General features: G+C 30.1%; 1 protein-coding gene across 12 annotated transcripts; it reads right to left on the reverse strand.

Moving 5' to 3' along the window:
* Window positions 1-105: 105 nt before the first annotated feature.
* LOC143234532 (transformer-2 protein homolog beta-like) lies at window positions 106-22892 on the reverse strand. 12 transcript variants are annotated; one of them, XM_076471951.1, is made up of 12 exons: window positions 22736-22867; window positions 21401-21424; window positions 20731-20906; window positions 16586-16660; window positions 14761-14775; window positions 13149-13296; window positions 12673-12690; window positions 8507-8635; window positions 4319-4378; window positions 3721-3836; window positions 1292-1395; window positions 106-383 (listed from the first exon to the last, which is right to left on the reverse strand). In XM_076471951.1, the coding sequence occupies exons 1-12, from the start codon at window positions 22757-22759 to the stop codon at window positions 358-360; spliced, it is 915 nt and encodes a 304-aa protein (XP_076328066.1). In that variant the 5' UTR covers window positions 22760-22867; the 3' UTR covers window positions 106-357. The 12 variants fall into 12 exon arrangements, with proteins under 12 accessions (XP_076328066.1, XP_076328065.1, XP_076328071.1 ...); XM_076471950.1 differs by having other exon boundaries at window positions 16583-16660; XM_076471956.1 differs by having other exon boundaries at window positions 13149-13200; window positions 22736-22866.
* Between the last annotated feature and the right edge of the window lie 444 nt (window positions 22893-23336).

Genomic DNA, 23336 nt, shown 5'->3' on the forward strand with positions numbered 1-23336 from the left:
ACAGTAATTGCAACAGCAAAACCCACTAAGTTTAAATTGCTTCTACACATTTTAATTCAGTCACGTAAGAAGTGCTCGTTATGAAAAATGAAGCGAAACACTGACTTCATGATGTTTGTTTATTCAAACATCACTCGAGCTTTCATTCTTCAATTTCTTCGTGAAAGAATTTCATCCAAATTTTCTTCAACTTCTCTTCATATTTACTACACATTTATCTTCGTGCTTAAAGCTTCTTATAGCTGAGAACTTCATTTTTCTTTATTTTCAACCCTTCCAGATTTGTCTCTTCATTAACCAAACCCACTTCTATTCTTGCTACACAAAGATTATTTTCATCTTCGCAATCATAAATCTTCATCCTTTATTTCTTTCTTCGAGCCCTTTTAATTCAGAACAAAGAAATAAGGTTAACAAAGTTCAGATGTGAAACAGTTTTTATTTAAAACACCACGATATGCTGGTGAAAACAAATATTACAGTTTTGGTGCAGCTCGTAAGCCTACCCCACGAATACAAAACAGATTAAAAGGGCTGAAAAACAATACAGTTAAATACATTGAACAGAGGACATCTGCTTTTATTTCCATCACAAAACTCAACTAAATTAAATCTTATTATGGGAACATCATCTATAATCTTTGTTACCTAGCTATCTAAAATAGCATGTCATATACATAAATACTGAAACTCTACATAGAATCTGTGCAAAGACGTTAGATGTTTACTTTCAAATTAAACTAATATTAGAAATGCTAACATTACAGAATTACAAGAATGAACATTTACAAAGATTAATAGAAAGGTTACAAAATCTGCTTTTCTTTAACAATGAAAAGATAATTCTTGATAATTAAAACAATTTGGTATTTCAACTACAGTTTGCCTGCAGAAATTAAAGAATGCAAGGAGTAACATTACTTGTATAAGAAACACCACGGACGATTTTGGGCAATTAAAACCCACACTGTTTATATATCAAATTTGTTTCAAATCAATAGCATTTTTACACACTCTTTTCTGCAAAAACAATAAGAAATTCTGATTTCAACACCCCCCCCAAAATTAATTTATATCTAGGTTTTTCAATATAGAAGTTTACAACATACATAACTAACAAAACCAAACCTTCTAAGCATGAATACATCCAACAATCTGATTTTCGAAAATGGTTCATCACTGTGTGAAAGAACAAAAAAATATTTACAATAGGTCAAGGTATTGAACAAGTAGCAACTATGTTGAATATCCTTTTCTAGTCCATTCTCAGTGTCCTAGTAGTAGTACTTACGGGGAGAGTAGGAACGGGATCTGGACCTAGAATACCTGCGTCCACGATAGTACGGTGATGGAGAACGCCCTCTGTAGTTACTACTGCCACCACCATATCTTGGACTTTAAAAACAATAAATCATTAATACAATGTTACATTAATTCTGTATTTCAAAATGAAACATTAAGCTAAACAACATGACAGGATAACCTCAGCTACAGACTTGCCAATATTAAATAGTGAAACTAGTACCCCTTCCCCCTGTAACTGGAAGAAGGAATAAAAGAAAATATAAAATGGTTTTGCTGCTATATTTTATTTATTCACAAAACACAAATGATGCATCTTACATAATTTGAGGATAATACATTATCAATGACACCATACCCACATTTCTGCTTACTATAAACTTGGTGTCACTGGGGATAAAAATAGAAAATTTTCCCCATTTTCCTCTTTAAAAATTTTTTACTGTGCATGCACCGAGACTATTTCAAAACTCTGCAAGATACACAAAGTTCAGATTGATGAATTATTTCCAGAAAAATATTAACAGAATAGGTTGGTGAAAAGAAATCTCTTTTGCAAGTTTACATAAAATCTTGTGCAAGGTATAAAAGTTTCAGTGAACACAAAGCAAGAGAAATTTGGCAGCTACTATGTCAGTTATGCCAGATTTACAAAGAACCTTTATGTTGAAAAAGGTTTTTCTATATGCACTAAAACTTTTAACCTTTCCAATCAGACAAATTAACAGTCAGTTACAAACTGCATCAACAGGGTTTTTCAATACAACTGATACAATCATGAATTTGTTTACTAATTTAACTTCATTTAAAAGTAATTATGTAGTCTAGTAAATATGAAATTTTTTTTTTTTAATTGGGAGTTTGGAAAGCTGGCCCATCACTTCATATCATGTTTATCACACCATAACTGACCATTACCAGTAAGATTTAGGATGATGAAGTATCGGTATATCACTTCAAGTGATTAAAAACAGTATTACAATGACTTGGTGATCTTAACACGATTATAATTTTTGCCCTTCCTGACCACAAATGAAATTGGGCTTAAATATACCTTACAGTGGCTAATGTGAACAGCAACCTGTGTAACTTATTGTACAACTAGGGCCCACTACCTTAGGTTCCAGGAAAATAAAACTGAACAAGGACTGAGTCACATCACTAGGTGATTATAAAACTATCCATACTAGGAAGTTTACTTTGGGAGTGTTCCAAAAAATAAAGTAAATAAAACCAAAATTAACAGTTACGTATTGTTACTTCTTGCTTTTGAAGTTCATATGTCAGTCATTTTTAATTTTACACACTTTTGTTTAAAAGTACATAAAATATACCACAGTTACACTCATTTACACTTAATAATATCAATCTTTTCTGCCCAGAAACCATTTCAAGCTGTTTCTATTAATTACCAGAATAGACCTTTCCAACAACAGTATGCTCAAGTTTACTTAAATTGGTTATACACACATCCAAGTTGATATCACAATAAGGCAAGATAAGAGGAAGAAATTTATATCAGGGTTTGTTAGCATGTACAGAATGAGTTTGTAACCAGTTCACAACTTGCATAAAACTTCCATTACCTTATATAATCCAAAAATTAAAAACAAACGTCAGCACTATTTTGTATACTAATCAAAACACTGTAACCTACTAAACTTTCAGTTATATTTTCACAGTTTGTATCTTATACAGATGTTATAATTGCATGAATACTATCATAACATGGTTTTGGTATGAAGTTATTTTATGATAAGTTTAGACAATGGGATAAAAAAAACCACAGCAAGTGATATGAGCTTAAGACAATTTAGACATTCATGAGACTAGAGGGTCCATTTTATGCAAGTAAAATACTAACATATACATTGAAACATTTTTATTGTACGAATGATTTACACAAACTACATAAAGATATTAAGCTTAATGTCAGAAGTTTATTAGCCATGTGTCTTTTCTATCAATGTTTAAATAACAATGTAAGATGTTATAGTTGACCTAAATGACAACCTTTTTAACAGTTGCTTTGTAATATGAATAATAAGCAACAAAACATATCAATCAATCAATAAAGCTCATGCTTCAAAACCTGTTGGGCATTTCAAATATTTTCACATGAAATTGTGTGTGTGTGTGTGTGTGTGTGTGTGTGTAAAGTAACAAGATCAAATCACATTCAGGCTTCTCAATTCATTTTTAACACAAAGATTACTTACTGAATAGAGGTTTTATACATCTCTCAGAGACGTATGTTTGAAGTTCAATGCGATTTAGTTTATACTACCAAATCACTGGTATGGATAGGGATAACTATTCATTAAAAGATACATCTTTTTTTGTAAAATTACCAAAAACTGAATATCCAGTACAACCCTGAGGGTACAAATGAAATCTTCATGAAGCCATGGTACTTACAAGGTAGGCTTCCCCATGTATATCCCTGGAGTAGGGGTGTGTGCTCTTTTTGTAATTGAATAGTCAACTCTGATTTTCCTGCCATCAATTTCTAGTCCATTGCATCTCTCTTTAGCCTATTGGATTCAAGAGAAAGAAAAATGGCCAACATATCTTAATTTAACCTATATTTAAAATACAAATCACTCTTTCAAAGGCTACCTACTAATCAGCTAGCCCATTTGTTGGTGCTCCTACAATTATTACAGGAATTAAAACCAAACAGTCCTTCCCTTTTATAATGAAAGCATAAGATTTCAGAAATTAAAACATGAAATGCTATATAACCCTACCATCATTACACTAAATATACAGCAGTAGATTGTTTGTAATGGAATATAATAAGCACACATAGGTAAAATATTATGTTAACACAGAGCAGTAAATACTGAACATTACATCAATTCTTTAAACAAAAAGAAGTATCAATTACACCAGACAACATAGGTGTATGATGAAGTGTTCACCAAATTTTGATTGGAAATAACACATTATGGAACATGAATCTAACATGGTGTATACTTCATTCTCTCTTAAAACAAACACCATTAAATCTTACCTCTTCTGCATCTTCCTCAGTCTCAAAATACACGAAAGCAAATCCACGGGACCTTCCAGTCTGGAAGAAGTAAAGTATGATCAATACTTTAAAAAAATATTCCAGTGTGACATGCACGTTAGGTAGAGGTTCTGTTACAAAACATTTCATGTGGGTCTAACTGCATACCGCTTTTACCAATTTAGGTGTAATAAGTTATCATTACATAACAAAAACTGGTATGTCACTTTATATTTCACTTTTAATATTATGCATGTTTCAATTTCCAAATATAAAAGGAAATAAAAATTAGAAACATGAACTTTAGACATTGGAAAGCTATAAACTGAAAACCTCTCACAACTTTGAGTCATTCAGAAATCAATTTTTTGAGCAAATCAAGTACTGTTGCACATCTTTGTACTCCACCTTTTAGTTCCACCTACTCATGTTAGGGTGTTTTTATAACCAACAGAAGACATGTATTTCATGTGATTCTGATAGTTGTTTGTACAGAGCTTTGAAATGAAAGTTATACAACCTAATTATGTAAGTGTAACCAAGTATTTACTAACAATGTACAATTACAGAATGTTGTAAAACAACTGTTCAATGATGTGAATAGCTTTCAGAATACCAATCTGAACAAGAATGATTTCCACAGCAGACTAGACTTGTAATGCTTGTGAAACTAAACATGTGATATAGATAAATGAAACCTGAGCTCAAACATCTTTGGTTATCATATTGGGATGTGTAAGGATTTAGTGGCCCAAGTATATAATGTTCAAAGAACTACAGTATTTACTATACTACCTTATGAAACTTTGATGTGATGTGAACAATGTAGGCTACACAAAACATGAATTACACATCTTGTTGTCAACACAAACATTTTCACTCATTCTTGTCAGTAAAATTAGTTTTGCAAGAAAATATTTTAGCATGTATAATCCCATACATTAGACACCCTGTTGTCAAGAGTAGGAGTCTTTTTACTCATGCTTTCAGTGTTACTGTATTAGTGTTGTTGCATAAGTAGTTTATTAAAACAAATGGAAACTTGCTGGTTTACTTTAGATGGTGATTGTGAGATATGTAGCACTTCAACCTGGTAAGATGTGCTTAGAAACTTGGAAGCCAGTGTTAATGAAAAAAGGCAAAGCTGTCTTTTTTGTTTTGTTTTATTTCTAATTTTAAGTTTATATTTTCAGTATACTTTCATGATCTGTCTACAGGCTGAAGACTCAGGTATATCATTAAAAAATGAAAAAATACAGTTTTACTAAAACCAAGTGTTTGAAATGTATCTAGGAGGCTGAGGTTATTACACAAAAGAAATTGAGATTTTTTTGGTAATGAATAGTATATTTAATATTAAAAATCCCTTCTTACTTAGACTTAACAAAACAGATTCAATACACTCATCAACAAATGTTTGGTAAAATACTTCATTAAAAAATATGATTTGTATTCAAAACATTCAATGTTTGCTAAAAAGGTATACCAAATCTCGAAGATGTACAGACTGAATTAAAAAGTTACAGTATAAATACTTAATAAACATAAACAAGCTTATGCATTTTATACAGAGCCTATTACAAAATAAACAATATGTAATTATCTAGCCAACCAGATCTCTCATAACTCTTACAATTTACTTGTATGCCTAAACTTTTTTTGTGAAACAGGCTACAGAGATTAATTCACAGTCCAGCATGCTAACCACACACCATTTAATACCTTATTTGGATCTGCTGGAAACTCAACTTTAAAATTTGTAAAAAACATTATGCTCATAACTTGGGAAAATTAATTTAGAATTTTACCAAGTAAATTCTTGCATTCAAAGTAGATAACTTTCATGGAAATAACAAGTACATAGTGACTGATGCTGCACTGAGTAAATGACCAATTCATACTTATTTACCTGATAAACCATAACAAGTTGATTCATAAATTTAACTTTGCTGTGGAACTTAAAGATACCTTCAACTAATACAACAGAACAGACTATCGTCCCACTACTTTACAGCCTATGGGCTATTTGAGAATCAAACTCCAAAGGAGGCAAATGACTGTTGCTGTGTACAGATTAAAAACTGATAACTGCCAATAACAACTTGAGGTTAATGAGATACATTATATAAAACCACAGTCCAGAACCAATCCTTTTAAAAACCCTAAAAGTAATGGTATATGACAATTTATAATAAAAGATTAAATTTGTGATGAAGAGCCAACTTATGTCAGATTCTGTTTGACTGATTCAAGATCCTGCTTTACAAGTTTGTTTTTTAAACATATCTACTGTAGCCTGCAGTTTCAATACATTATAACTCTTAGCTTTACAAGTCATATATCTACATTCATCGTCAATTACAAAATAGAAACTGCTGGCACCAACATCTGTCCTACACTAATATAAACAATACCTTCCAACTGTTTTAAGTTTAATTTCTCTTCACAATAGTTTGCTGTTAGTAACTAACAAACTTTTGTATGTGGATCAGTTGTCTGAGTAACTATTTAAATAGCCTTTCAACACAGAACTTTTAGCTTACTAACCTTAAATATTCTTGGTTTCTTACACAATATTCCCACACAATTAAAACACAAAAACACTATTATAAGCAAAACAATAGTCAAAATAAAACAAAATTTCTTAGTTGTTCAAGGTTTTTAAACTTTGCATTAGAATGTTTGTTTTGCTCCATGACAACCACCACAACTCACTTTTAGAAATCATATATTCAAGTTCAGTCAAGTTATTTATCTTACAGTTATGTAGAAAAGAATGTTCACAATCCAACTATATTTAGCCATTTGTTCTATTTTATTCAGATTAATATTTATTAGTCACTGCTCACCCTGCTTTTCATTCTATCATAGAAACCTTACAGTTTAAGAAACCAGTCATTAATGCAAGTTAATAATCAACTATAGATAAGTATATGTAAGTATAAACAGTCCAGGTAATTTTAAACTCAAAATCTGTAGGAGCCTGATGTGAAGGTATGTAACAAGTTTGAACTACAGAAACATTTCAGTATTATAATAACGTTACACAATACTAATCTAGATATCTTCAAATTGTTGAAATAGGACTAAAGCTAGTTTAAATTTAATTGTAACATCTGATAAAGTGCACCCTTCAAACCTGGAATTGCCCACTGATCACAAAATGTTTAAAGCACTTCTAATTGAAATTGATATTACTGAAAGAGAAAGATGGCACGTTTAGCAGAAAAGAACATTTGAAACAATGTCCCTTCTTGTGAATTTTACTGGTCATTTGTAACAAAAGTCATTTAGAGACAGACCACATATACAAAAAGAAAAATATCCAAAGCTACAAACAGTGATACCAATACATTTATTTTATGAATTATGTAGAGTTGAGAAAGTTAAACAGATTCTTGTGTATAATAAAATAGTTTTTTTTATTATTATTGCAAACGTATTTATTCAACTATAAATATACTGAATGACTGTTCACAAATGCCCAGTAAAATAACCCATGTAACATTACAAAATTTAAGTGTACCAGCAGAAATAACACCACCCCATCGGCTGTTTGTACTAATTACAGCATTCATAACTCACTGGAAGAAAGTGTTTTCTTTTTTGGAAAGTACTGCTCAGAAAGGGTTCAGATAGTATCTTCAGTCATACTGAATTCACTGCATCAAAATAATTCAATGCACAGAGTTAAAACTTAACATGTTTACTGATCTAAAGTAATATTTTAACATTAAAAGTGATACATTTTAATGAAAAAATACTTTCTTTAAAAACACCAGTATTTCACTACATTTAAAAATTACATCAATAAGTATGTAATCAAACCCTGACATACAGCCCTTGTGCTAAGTAATGTACTTGTGAGGAAAGCACTTTATTTAGAATTGTGCTATTATGTTACCATAGTTACTTTTATAATTGTCTGAATCTTCGATACTCGAAGTGTTATATTTTTTTTAATGGAGTTGTGGTCGTGATGCCTTCCAATAGATGGCACTATATTTCATAAGCCTCAATAATGTTCCCCATCGCATTGAGATTTATTTCAGCATAACAGTTTAAAGTAAGATGCAATACAGGAAAATGTCAAAAACACTTAATACAATCCAGTAGTAATAAATAAATTCAATTATGATCACCAACGTTTAGTTTGGTCTACATGTAGTTTGTGCTTTGAACACTCACCTGTGCATCATAAACTACTTGAACTTGCTCAATTGGACCATACTTAGAAAACACTTCTTTCAAGTCTCTTTCCTGTGTGTACAAGCTCAAACCAAATACACCAAGACATCGACAGGGTTCTGGGTTGTCCTACATGTGGTTAAAAAGTTTATAAGCCTAGAATCCTGAAAGTTAGTTATTTAGAATTCATGTATGCCAAAAGGCAAATGTACATTATAAGTTTTATTGTATAGCAATACACAACTAACAAAATGTGATAAACTAATGTTTAGTTAAAATTACATTAAACATTTTACAAATTCTCTGGGAGTGAACATTCTATGAAAAATACAACTATCCTTAATGTCTAGTAATTTATAACCAAAATGTGCAATGTTTTAGATGTAGTCAAGTTTGTTGTGATAATACTCTACATTCTGTCATAATTAGGTACAAGCTTATATAGATTACTAGTACTACTACAGAAGTATTACGAATTAGTGCTAAATGAACATTTCTTTGAAAGAATAAATGATTTCTAAAACATTAAAAAGTATTTTATTAAATTTTGTAAAAAACATCTTTTGGAAAATTTCACTTAAGTTACCATCGCTGCTACTACTAGGTTTAAAATGATTGGTTTGGCACCAAGATGAAAACTACCTCATTACATACATACAAACTGTACACACCCACTCTTGAAAGAACAGTTTTAACCAACATCTGTGACAATAAAACAAACTATGCATCAAAATAAACATGTAACAAAAAACCAATTATACAGGCACATTCACATGCTTTAAACTTATCTCACAACATTACAAAATGAAGGAATTAACCTTTAACCTCTTGTTGTTAAAGAAAATCTTATAACACTATGCATATTAACCTTCTTACCCTAAACTTAACACTTCCTGTAATAACAATGTATCTGAAATCAAACTAAAGAAAATCCAGACTGGCTGAATGATAATAGTCCTTTAATGTACAGCCACCAATTCACACATGGACACAACAGCTCACATTCACTCTTCATTACTCCAACAAGTGTCTTTGGGAATATTTACAATTAGTTCATTTTTTAAAAGATGCTATAATCATAAAATCTGGTTCTGTTTGACCAAACAGTGGACAAATGTTTTAATATCCATGTTTTAAAGAACAGATAAGCCATATGCAAATTAAAGTGTATTTTAGAATACAATAAAACCTCATTAATTTGTACCTAAAGTATCAATTAATTTTACCAAAATTGTTCTAGAAAACAAACACCAGTTGTTCACCTGCAAACTGCTTGAAGTAACCTGGCTACACTTCTTAAGTGTAGTTAGGTCTATTAATGTTTTAGTTAAAATGGATTTAATACCAGCCAACAATAACTCATCTAACATACAATCTTGTTTCACCAGAGTGAACAGACCTCTGTTTATGGGTAAGAATTTAGCTAAAACTGTACAAAAGAACACGCTAAGTTAAAGACTACAAATGACAATTTCTTTTACATAAAAACAGTTGCATGCTTTGTAATGTAGGCCATAAATAAAATAAAAAACAAGTAACAAATAAAACAAATGGTATTATTAAAACAAGTATTAAAGTATACTGAAGAGGACTAAATATATTTTGATTCTGCAAGATGTCATTGGTAATTTTACTTCTGAATGTCAGGACAAATTCTCCCTTCTTCACATCTTGAGCTATTAAAGATTCATATGCATTTATCAGGTAATATGACATACACTGAAATTTAAGACTATAACGAACAACTGCCTAGATTTTGTACATGACTGATTACAAACTGATATTCAGAAGATACATAACCACTACAAGTATCACTTAGATTTCACTCAGTTAAATTATGCCTAAGAATCTTTATACACTTGAATTGATAGCAGGAGTTTGTTTTTCAGTTTGGTCAAAAGTGATTTCTGAAGTACAGTTACGCTGGAGAAAGTCATACTTTATTATTAAAACACTTAAGGTTAAAAGCAGCTTACAAATATAAATTTAAACTAATTTCCATACTCCACTAATGTAGTTAACCAAATCTTGTCTTTCGTGTTTTGAAAGTTTACATTTTAAAAATTAACTCTTTGAATACTGCATCAATCAACTGAAAGTCATGATGTTAAGGTTAAAAATTAGTTTATCATTATGCCAATAAAAATAGCATCGGAGGGCAGTTCATAAGTGAAATAATGTTATCAAAATTCAAAAGAAACTTTCATATTACTGATCTTCACACCTGCAGTGTGCTTATACCTTCATCCCCCTATTTAGTTTGTGTAACTTCAACAGTGTAGCTTGTACAGTTCAGTTAATGTAAAAACAGTGAGATGTACTTCACACCCTTACATTATTTACTAAGTCATCACATCACACCCCAAACTATCCTATCTTTAAGACAGTTTTTAAGCCACACTGTTTGATGTACACATCTCTATCAAGCAGATGAAAATTTTCTCTCAAATCTTCCAAATTTCATGATAACAAATTTAAAGTAACAAAGGAGGTAAACATCAAATGTGCACATATGCAAGTGAAATCACTGGTCACAATAGTGAATGTTTTATTATGTTCTATTTAAAACTTTGATAATTAGATGATAGTTGAGGAACATCCTACCCTAATGATAAATGTTTATGTTCTAAAATGTATCCACACAGTAACTTCTGTTTGTACAAAACCCCTATTTAGCAATGCATTCCATGATATTTATATCACACTTTACACACTAAAAACACATTTGGTTAACAGCCAAAACTGCTAAAAATAATTACTCTAAGATGTGGCAATAAATTTCAAATTAATTAAGAAATTTGAATTATTTCATAATCTACTTAATTTTTCATTTCAATGTGCACTGATGATTTTGCTACAGTTATCATTATGGTAGCAATCATAACAGCAAATATAAAGTTTTACCAAAAAATCTCATTAATTTAAGAGGTTCTAAAGCTATTAAAGTTAAATATAGTTGTGTACACTTCAATAAGAGACAAACATCTACTGTTCTAATAGTAACACAAGTGCTACATGTAACAAGAACAAATTCCACATTACATATAGTAACTACCTAATTAAAGTCATAAGGAAATCTGCTAAATGAAAACAGGTATTTGGAAGTTACATTAACTCCTTTCAGTTTAATATTTTTTTAAAATACAAAAGCAGTTGATAAATCCAAGCTTAAAAACAACAAAAAATATCTGCTTATCCTGATTTAGATTATTTCTCCTAAATACATTTTTTTAAAATTGGCATAGACATCCATTTAATTTCTTGTCTGCATCTAAAAAACTTGTCAAAATAAACAGGCATAAATGTGTATTAGATATTTGCAAGTCAAACAGTTGATTTAAAACCCCCTCAACCCAAGTAGAATATGTCACTTCACATCACACACACACACACTGATAAGAACATTGAAATATTTTCAAGCTTAAGACATTAAATGGAAGCCATGTTTTACCAGTTAGTCATTTCTGCACCTACAAAACCACTTCACTGGAAACATGACATTAATAAAAAATAAAGTTTAAATATGAACAAAAAATGAAGACTTATTAAAATGACATGCAGTCACTAGTTTAACAAAAACATTTAAGACATAACAGAAACTAAGACAACAGGCAACATTTTTAAAATACCTGAAAAGAAATTTCACAAGAAAAGGTTCTACATATTAAAATAATTGTATCAATGTTAAACCAAGTTATTTTTGTGCACAAACTATATTATATAGAAAGTGTACAATATTTTGTGAAATTGTTATACACAAACAAGTGAGGGATTCCTTGTGGTCTAGAAAACATTAAAAATAATTTCATTACACTTGCATAATAATGATTGACACAAACTGAAAAAGATCTTTATAGTAGAATCACTAATAATAAATAGAAAAAAAATGCAGTAATAACTATGTTTTAAATGCTATAACATTTATAAAAAGATGTCAATTACTACAAAAATACAAGAGAAATTATATACTAATAATATGAGCTAATGATACCAGATAAAAGAAACAAAAAGAACACGAGATACAATTTAATGAGGTTTTGCTGCACTCAACAATTCATTATTTTAATGCCAAATAAATGAAGTTTAGAAAAACAAGTGATAACTCACACGTTTGAAGAAACAAATCAGTGCACAGCTTAAAATCAGATATAGAAATTTCTACTAACCCTAAAATCCTTGTCTAACTGAAATAAAAAAGAAAAATTTAACTCAAAAGGTATACATGCTTTGTTATAACTATTAAGCAGAAAGCTAAAATTATCCATTTATATATTTATAATGAAACAAAAAATTCTGCATGATGCAAGTTATTTTTCATTCATTTACATCCAATGTAATATTGGATATAAGTTGGATGTATCTGTAAATTTTATTTAAGTAAAGGTTAAATTCTTGATAACTGACAAACTAATACCTACAACATTGTTACATCTTTTTACTAACAAGTTTAAAAAATCTACAAATTTAACATACAATGAAAATTGTTTATATTCACAAAATATTTCATACCTTATAACAGCACACTCATTACATTTCACACTAGCAATTATACATAGAGTTGAAAGTAATAAAAACACAAGAAATGCTAAAACTTTCAAACAGACACCACTCATACAAAAGCTACAGATAAAGAACTACTTACCCGACTTCCAAGGTGTCGTCGCCGACTTGACATGGGGGACCTGGTCCGGCTCCTGCGAAAGTCATGGTCACTATAACGATTTCTGTAATATGGCGATCGCCGCGGACTATACCTTGGCGAACATGATTGCTTTGGCGAGTATGAATAGCTGGAACAGAGCACAAATGCCAGCTCTGGTTGTGAATTTAGGTTGTCACCAATTTTTAGGTTTAAAGGAGCTTGTGATCTAACTTTAAAGTGCTTTAAAGGCTACCCTGAAAAGGATGCCTTTCACAAAGTCACTGAGCAATTTTGAATAAATGCCAATGTAATTAATATAGAAGATTTCTCTGATGTTATAGAACAAAAAACTAAACTCTCCCATTTTCTTACCTAGAAAAAAATACTAGGATTTACAATTTATCTACAAATTTTGAGTTTAAAGAATAACGAAATACGGTGAAATTATTAATCCCTTTCCAACATCTTGGATTTTGTAAAAACACCAATTTTGAAAAATCTGACACCTCCCCCAAATTTTCTTTGAAATATATCCAAAATGTTTAGTGTTTTAAATGAAGTTTTTGTTGGTATTTGTTTTAGATAAATCTAAAACAAGCCCTAATTGTGAAATGCAATAAAATATTAAATTTGCACCTCATGCTTATTTTACTGAAGTAATTTTGGAAGTTTACTTTCCATTTACAAGAGTTTTGTTACTCAGTCATCAAGCTCAACTTTATTTCACTCTAAAGCAATAGGTGACATTTTTCAGCTATCTAAATTAAAGAATTACGTGTAGGACATACCGAGATAAATATTATCAACTGATATCAGTTTCAGTACTTTAGTAAAATTTCATTTGTTCTTTTAACAAAGTGGCTTGGTTCACAATGTTTTTAGCCCTACTCTCTTACATGCAGGAAAACTGGCTTAAGTTGTGGGTCATTCGCAAATAGCATAGCAGTGTTAATTATTACAAATTGACAAAGTAAATTTGAAACAATTAAACAAAATCTTATCACAATGGTTTCTTTAAAATCTAAGCATGTCTTGTGTTTTCAATTAACTTAAAACATTTGCAAAAGGAACTGCAATTGAAAATTACACAATGCAATTAATAAAATAAATTTAAAATCAGTTATGAAATACAAGTGTAACAAATTTCTTTGCAGTTCTAAGATTAGTTTAATTATGTATTAAATATATAACTTAAGATACATAAAAATAGAAAAGGAACCAAGTGTAAATTATGTTAATTTGTTCTAAGACAAAAGATTAAATTTTTCTCAGAAAAAAACCACCAACCCAAGATATTAAATACATCACAACTTGAGCAATATATTCCAAATCAACACTTACATTAGCTCTGAAAAACATTTCTTTGTAAAGACACTAGAAACTGAAGGTAACTAAACAATTACATACCTTTTAGGCATCAACTGTCAAGTTTATTTTAAAACTATGCTGTACAATTGTTACCAATTAGATACCATCTTAGCAACATCAAAAAACTTTTATTTTAGAAACAGTAAAAATCAGTTAAAACCCTTAATAACCAAGCTTTAATTATGGACCCATTCTCATTTAAACATACACTAACCTCCAAACCATACAAAAATCAAGAACTTACCTCCTGCTTCTTGAGCTAAAAAACAAACAAAAACAATCTCACATTAAAATCAGAGTTTAATATAATCAGAAAAACTACATGAGTATGCTTAATGAAACTTTCCTTTTGGTAAAATTTTGTCTCTCTTTACATTATCAATTTCTTTATTCCTTCACAATAAACAGTAAATAATCAACTAGGTTATCTATATTAATAGGTGAAATTCTTAACTGGGCGAAGCTGTTTTATAATACCTTTTTTACTATGTTTACGTTACTGCGCTGTGTTCAATTTCACTCCAACATGCCCATGCAAGTCAGCCTCACTACACTGATAATAAGTGTAAACACGTGGTTTAATAATTAGTTAGCATTTGAGAAACTTGAAAATTAAGCCAGTGAAGCCTCCACCTTGAATAACAAGGTCTGCTGGATCCAAAATATGAACCGGTTTATTAGCAGGTTGAACAATGTGACAAAACTTCCTACCACAAGTAATACTGAATCTTCATTTTGTATCTTTTAAACATTTTTGTACCTTCTTTGATAGATTGTTTAGGCAGAGTATTCATGATGAAACTACAGAATGGATGGCAAATGCCTTTCAAAATGTGATCCTCTATGCTTGTGTTTCCACAACAGGCAGTTGTCATCCATTCTACAAATTTATTTTTGTACCTTCACAACTTGACAAAGATGTCTGGTAAAAACTAAGTTTTGTGTCAAAATAGCATCTATGTGCTTTTTAACAGATATTAACAGCTTAAATGCAAATATCAATCACTCTTACGAAATAGATGGAACAAAATGTAAACTAAATCAATAACAAAAAAGGTATATTTCAGTTATTACTGTTCAAACATTATTTCAAATTATGTGAAACTAAGTCACAAGATAATGTAATTCAGTCAGTTTATGAAAGAATTCTAGAAAGTCATTTTTGGAATTTTACTATGTTGTAATTAGAAATGCTAATAAAAATAACTTCTTGAAATGATCAAAATCCATTTTATCAAACCTCCACCCCTCTATTTAGAGAGGGTGTCATAAAATAAAAAAGATCTTATTTGTTATTCCAAAGTTATAAAACTGAACTACACTTATTCCTACTGCTACCCATATAAAAAAGCTGCCCTATATCATTTTATCTTTATTCTGCATAAGAAACTGCAGACAAAGCTTCCATTTTGCACACAAAATAAGTGGACTAAGGACATGCACCTAGGTATTTAATTTATTAACTAGCATATCTTTTCAACAACAGAAGATAACAAAAAACCCACAAATAGAAATCAGACACATGCGAGTGTGTGATTGACAGCTTCAAAAATTGTTTTTGAGATTTTTTAATTTATATATTTCATGCTGTACTTAGCAAAACTTAACATAGGTTTACTTTTATTGCTATACAACTTAAGAGCCATTGTTAGAATGCACTGTTGCCAAAATTCACTCACTTCTCGAAATTAGAAATATCAAAAAATTAATATATAAACATGTTTGCGAGTCTACAATTTTTTTGACAAAACCAATTCTGTCTAACCTGAAGCAATGCAATAATAAAATATTGTACGAGGTTCTGATAAAGTGTGATGGAAATTTGAAATATAAACATAATGATAAGAAAGTTTTATCAGTTCTTGATTTATTGTAGTTTGGTTATGTTTCTTGAAAATAAATGTTTAAAAATTAAACTGTTCTTTTATGCTACAGTAGTTCAGAGTACACACACATACTGAGTCATCTAGAATATTTTAGTCTAATATCCTGAGCAAAAACAAGTACTTTCACCACTTCTAAATACTTAATGAATGGCTATTTATTTTAGCCTAAACAATACTTACTACCTCCTATGTCTTGGTGTCCTGGATCTAGACCTCGATCTGTAACGACGATGGCGTCTTCGAGAACGTGAACCACTCCTACATATATAAAAAATGAGGCTCAAACATAGTGGAGTTGCATCTAATTACTGTATGCAATTAGTTGTTTATTGATGTCTGATGTTGGTGTCACTTCTATGTATTCAAGTGTAATATGTTTTATACTGGATTTTACCACTACCAAAGCGAGCAGGCACGTATAAAAACTTTCTAATTTACACTGCCTATTAAAGGTTTGGTCAGTTTGACTTCTGATATCCACAACAAAAAGTTGCCTTTTGTTCTACAATAACTACAAATCACAACATGAAAACTAAATTGTTTAGATTTCATTTTTTATTATACTGACCTTTCAGCTATGCCTGTCTTAACTATACAGGAGTTACAGTAACATGGCTCATGTGCACTCATGTTATCACATTCAACAATATGAAACTGACATTTAGTCTTTAAAGTAATTTGTCTTAGTTGTTTTAGTGGACTTGTGCTTTGTGAAAACACAAGTAAACTGGTATATATAATACGTACACACTACAATTTATATACAAGTTTTCAAACTTTTACTTAATCCAATTGCAACAGGTCACTGACCAAAGCCCATATATTTATTATTCACACACACAAGCTTCCAAAAATAGAAAGAAATGAGCAAGTCCACTGTCACTGAGGAAATCAGTGACATCTCAGCAAATAAAGATGTTCTTATTTTATGTTCTAAGTCATCCCCAATTCACAGAAAAATATGAACCCTTCATTTTGAGAACAGTCATCTAATTTAAACCAGTGCTTCATTCAACATACCATGTGACACAAAGTGTTTACTACTTACCTTTTAATTATAATATACAATGATACACATTCACAAAATACTTGTTCAATAGAATTTTGAATGTGGGTCAACAAATTTTGATCACATGGCCTCTGACATGTAACCTATGTGGAATGGGTTTAATAGAAGTTTACAAACATTTATGAACAAATATTTGAACTACATATCACAACAATCATTGGACAATTGAAATAAATTTGATTTGTGTGATAAATTTATGAATAACAAAATAACTAATATGTACCACCCTGTCTGAAGCATGTCTGTAACTAGAGGCCACAATGAACACTAGCATGGTAATCTGACCAAGGGAAAGAGTAAAGATAGTATTGTTTGAACATGTATATTTCAGTAAGAAAAAGTAAAGGGTGGGAAGTACTATTTTGACAAGTAGGGACCGATTTAGAATATGCAAGTAACCTAACATGCTACAGTAATACAGAATGTTAACTTTACCAGAGACAATGTAGGGATGGATTGTTTATTTATTCTTCATAGTTTTGATTTCCTTGTCTTAATACTTTTTGTGTAGCATTAAATCTTTCTATATTACTATAGCTATGTTATATACATGTTGAATACACAATTTAAATTGTTTATTGTACTTTTGTTTCCCCTTTCACTGGATAGATTTGTGTTTCAACAATGCTAGAGTAAACATATACCTGATTACATTTTACTAATAAGTATCTCTACCAACCTATCCTCAGAATAATTATATGCTCAAAGTGGGGCATAATTATACACACATACACAGGTATCCTGTTTGGTACAAGAAATCATTAATATCCTAGACAGAATAGCTCTGAAAGAATCAGAGTTAAGGTTCACTGTTTCTTCTGTATGCTTGTCTGAAAGTTAAGCGAAAATTCACTGAAACAGTGAAACCGATTCACTACCTACACACTTGTATAAGGATTTAATGGATTAAATGTAAAGTAAGTTTCAGTTTTGTTTAGTCAATACTGTGAAATTGCCATTCTTAGCATTTAAACATTATACAGGTAGCTGGAAGTATAAACTATCACCACTATTTTGTTTTATCCCGATCTCTATTAAGCACCATCAAATTTAATACATTATTAATGATTTAAAAACTTGTACGAATAAAACAGACAACATAACATTTGGTTTATTACAGTACACTTGAAAACTATTTTGGGTCAACAGTTACGAGTTACACATGCAAAATAGTACTATAGTCATGTTAGAGTTTCCTTCTTTTTAAATATTCTATAAATCATTGATTAAACAAAAAGATTAAATTTATATTTTAAGATGTAGTGTGTAATGAGACGTGGCAACTTGTAAGGTCAGGAGGTCAAAGGGCATGCCACTGCATTTGTTGACTTGCATTCAAAATTTTATTGTACTAATATTATGAATTTATGTCAAAGTTTGGAATAAAACTGTAAATAATTCAAATTAATATTATATACGAGTTAATTTCTTAATTCAAAAGTAAATATTAAAAGAACATCTAAATACAGATTTGTGAATTACATGTTTGTGATGTCAAAATATGAAGCTTGTAGCTTTGTACAAATTAGAAATTGAAATTACTATTATTGTGAAGGTAGAATATAAAATAAGAACATTATTAATTCTGCCGAGATATGGGTTATGTACTCAAACATGGCGACTTCATTCAACCCTTTATATGTTGAGAACAGTCTCCCATAAACACCTCAATATATGACATGTGAATAACCAATCAACTAAGAATGTCCCAAAGGTGGGACAGGCATTTTAACCTGTGAAAAAGCCACCCTATTTTAACAATCCAAGAATAAGGAGGTAGGTTTAGGTGTCTTTAGTATGCTCAAAGGTTCATATTTTTAAATCTAAATATGTTATAGTTAAGTTGAATTAATTCTATATTATCATTGTGATAATTTTCTGGCTATTCAATTACATATCTTCCACATGCAGAATTTTAAAAGACAAACCTACATTCAGCAATACCCAGGTACAAAGGTCACAGCAAGAAGTTGTTTGCTTTACTTTATGTTTTACAAAAACAAGTTAGTTTATTTCTGAACAGTAATAATCTAGACACATCTCACTTATTATACATGTATAATACAATACTAGTCCACTAAAACAGAACCAAAACATGGAAGACTGGAGGTGATTTTTGTATTACTGGAAACAACAGAAATGCACATGGACCTTCTCAATACAAGTTATGTAATGTTAGCTGGGCATGACCAGAAGTATAATAAAATTACATGTAAATGTAATGTTAAAACTTAAGGTACTTCAACTAAACATTTGTACTTGTTATAATTTGTAGTTATTTAACACGAAAAAACAATTTATACTTCCTTTTTGTAATGATGGTTGACAAGTTGGTCAAGTGACAGACCACACAATATACAAAATAAGTCTTGCTGAAAATGTCTGAGAAGTATTTAGAAAGTTTTAAAGATTACACAAATTTGAGTTTTTGGGACAAAATTGCTTTTTTAACCATAAAATGAAATCAATTTTACCCTCAGACTAGTAATGAAACACTATTTTCACAAAGAAGTCTTTAGTTAAAATATTTCATTAAGTATCTGATTTTTTGTACACAAAATACATGTAATGTTTACTAAAAATCTAAAGCTTGTGAAGATACGCATGCTGTATCAAAAGTTACATTGCAAATACTTAAGTGTGCAAATGCGTAGAGCTTGGGTATATTATACCAAGCCCATAGCAGAAGGGTTGAAGAAAAAAAATGGTACTAGACCATTAGTACATTTACTTTCTAAATGTATCATTAAAAATGAACAATTTCATATATTACACAAGCTAAATAAGTCACGAATTCAGAACTGGTGGAACTGCATTGCAAAACTACATGTTTAGTAACTGTTTGCCACATCTCAAAACTTGTTTCCCACTACCTGAAGCCTACATGAAACAACTGATATTACTAAAAAGTATAAAACCAACCAACCCCAAAATATATGTGTACAATGTTCCATGAAGTATAACAAAGATAATACAAAAAAAGGCATGTATGAAAGATTCCTCTGAAAAAAAATCTTGGATCTGAAGCTAGACCTACAGTTCGAATGGAAAGCCAGATGAATAATTTTTTTACAAAGCACTGCACTTGCATGCAAATTATTTAATCACTTACTGCAAAACTTACTATAGTTTCCAGGAGAGGATTTTATTTTCACTTTGTACATGAACCCTAACAAATACCCAAATTACTAAACCCCAAAACAAATAAGAACTAGTCACCCTGCCACATAATATTAACTATATTAAAACAGATCCCTACCTGGACCTAGAGTATGAATGTCGGCGTCTGGAGTAGGACCTTGATCTTGAACGTGAATGAGGGGTACGACTGTGTGATCTAGATCGTCTTTCTTCTCTCCGACTTGGAGAATGATGAGGGGATGGACTTTTCTCTCTTATATGCTGGGAGTCATTTTCTTGTTGGTCAACACTTCCCTAAAAATTTAAAAAAGTTACTGAAAACATTTCTCAGGCAGCACATGAGAAAAATTTGTTAAAAGAGCATTTTACTGACCAAATAAAGCTGCTGGATCTCTAAACAGAAATGATTGGTCTTATTTGAGTGAAAAGTGCATATTAAGCAGAAAATTGCATGCAAGTTAACTCACCCATGCTATTGTTGGTTGTATAACAAAGGAAAAAACCTAATGAAAACACTCGAATGTTTTAAAGAAATAAAAATGGTTACTTTTGTTATAATATCTCCCTTTCTACTTAAATCCCTCTAAAGCTTTCCAATAGTTTAAATTTTATAAAAATTTTCCACTTTGAATAAGAAATTCTTGTAGTTTGAATATTGTCACAATAACCAAACCCCAAAAATGAAAATATTACCAAATCATAAACAAGTCTATTTTTAAGAGTAAATCAATTTTCACTTAAGTTTTAAGCCTCTTTTACTCGTGTATATTTTTTCTTCCATTTTTTACCAGTTTCTCCTGGTCGCTAACAACCTAAAAGAAAATTGGTCAATGTCAGCAAAAAAATATTTTATACAGCTAAATGCAAACTTATGACCAAGCATAAAAACTGAACCTTAAAGTTAAAAGGTAGAAACTGTTAAAACATATACAGCATTGTTATAGTGACTGCCTTTTTCACAACATTATGTAATCAAGAAAAACCAATACATAAATTACAAGCAGACAAGAGTTAAACCTAAGGACATTTCAACTTCACTTGGGCAATTATACAGATCTAATGAAATGAAAGATTTAATGAGCAAATACACAATTCTTCTAAAACAGAAAATGATTTAAGTAATACTTGCATAAAAAAATATTCTAAAAATAATTTAAACACATTATACGGACAAAAAAAATGTGATAAACATTTTAATTATATTAGTATTGTAAACAGCTCTAAAACCATTTACAAATTACATCACAAATGGCAGTTATATATGGTCATAAATTTATTTTTAAAATCACTTCCCAATAAACACTAAAAGTTGTTCTAATTAATATCATTAATGTTAAAAGTGATAAAACCTTATAACCAGAGCACTTTTGAAAGGTAAAACATCTTTGTAGAATGTATTTGTACTTTTAAATTAAAGTACTAAATGAGTATGGCATGAAAGCTGTAGCACACTATTTAGTTAGTTTACAGATACACCCACATTAATTCAGTTTGAACTTAATTACGAGTTATCAATAACTTATAAATTTCAAATTTAACAATAACATTAGAGTAATTATATCTTATTACAAATTCAAGTGTGTAAAACCTAATACTACTACCATTAGTGATAACAATATGGTAAATAATTGACTTAAAATCATTGCTAAAGTTGTTCCATAAACGGAAATAGTTTTAAGTACACCACCTAAAACTAGTAACAATAATGTTAAAATAGCTTTTAGTTCAACTATTTAAACTTCTCCTATGTTTTAACCTTAAGCCTAAATTTACTTTTTACCTAAATCAAACATGGCTACCTAACAAAATGGCGCGATCTATCTCAATTACAATGAACTTTATTATCTAACAACATCCACAGTCATAGCCTAAATCCATAATAAAAACCTGAAATAAAGCAAACATAAAACACTTCTCTGGAGATATTTTGATATATTTTTCACCCAACTCAAAATAATAAAAATGAAATGCATCATAGCTATTTACTTTCATTTCAACCTACCACTCAATACTTTTCACTGTTACTGTTAGGGTTAGCTATAAACTTAATAGATAAGTATGATTATTTTTCCCAAATTAAGAAGACGTAAAACATACCATTATTAAATAATAATAATACTTACTTCTCTGTCACTGTCACGTCCCATTTTAATTTTTAAAACACCTTTTGGTTTATAATCTTTTTAAAAGTAAAATCCAACGCCAAACGAGTATATTCTCTACTACGTATCACAATCAACTAAATATCCAGTACCGTACACAAAGCTTCGGCTCTTTCTACTTTCGTCGTTGCTGATTGGTGGGGATAATATTTTTTTTAATCACTAAAAATTTATTTACAAGTTTTTGCTATCACATTAAAATCCCAAATATTATCTGCCACAAAATAAATAGGTAGTTTCACATAAATTTTTCAATTGTTTGGTAATGATTTGATGAATCGAATAGATGATGAGTATTAAAAAATAAAATTATATTTAATTAACAGACATCCAAGCCCTCTGCCTCACTGCGATAGATGTATTATAATTGACTGACGGAATATAAAAACTGTATTATCAAAAACTATGCTATTTTTATGTCTAAAATTGAACTGTGTTACGTTAACTTTTTTTGTATTTCTATTTATTTATTAGTATTAAAATTGTTGCAAGTCATCTTCCTAAATTTTGAAATGATTAAAAAAATATTTAGCCCTAAACTGATCCAATTAAATTGTTTATA

The sequence above is a fragment of the Tachypleus tridentatus genome, chromosome 12 (assembly GCF_004210375.1).
Source record: "Tachypleus tridentatus isolate NWPU-2018 chromosome 12, ASM421037v1, whole genome shotgun sequence".
Taxonomy (NCBI): domain Eukaryota; kingdom Metazoa; phylum Arthropoda; class Merostomata; order Xiphosura; family Limulidae; genus Tachypleus; species Tachypleus tridentatus.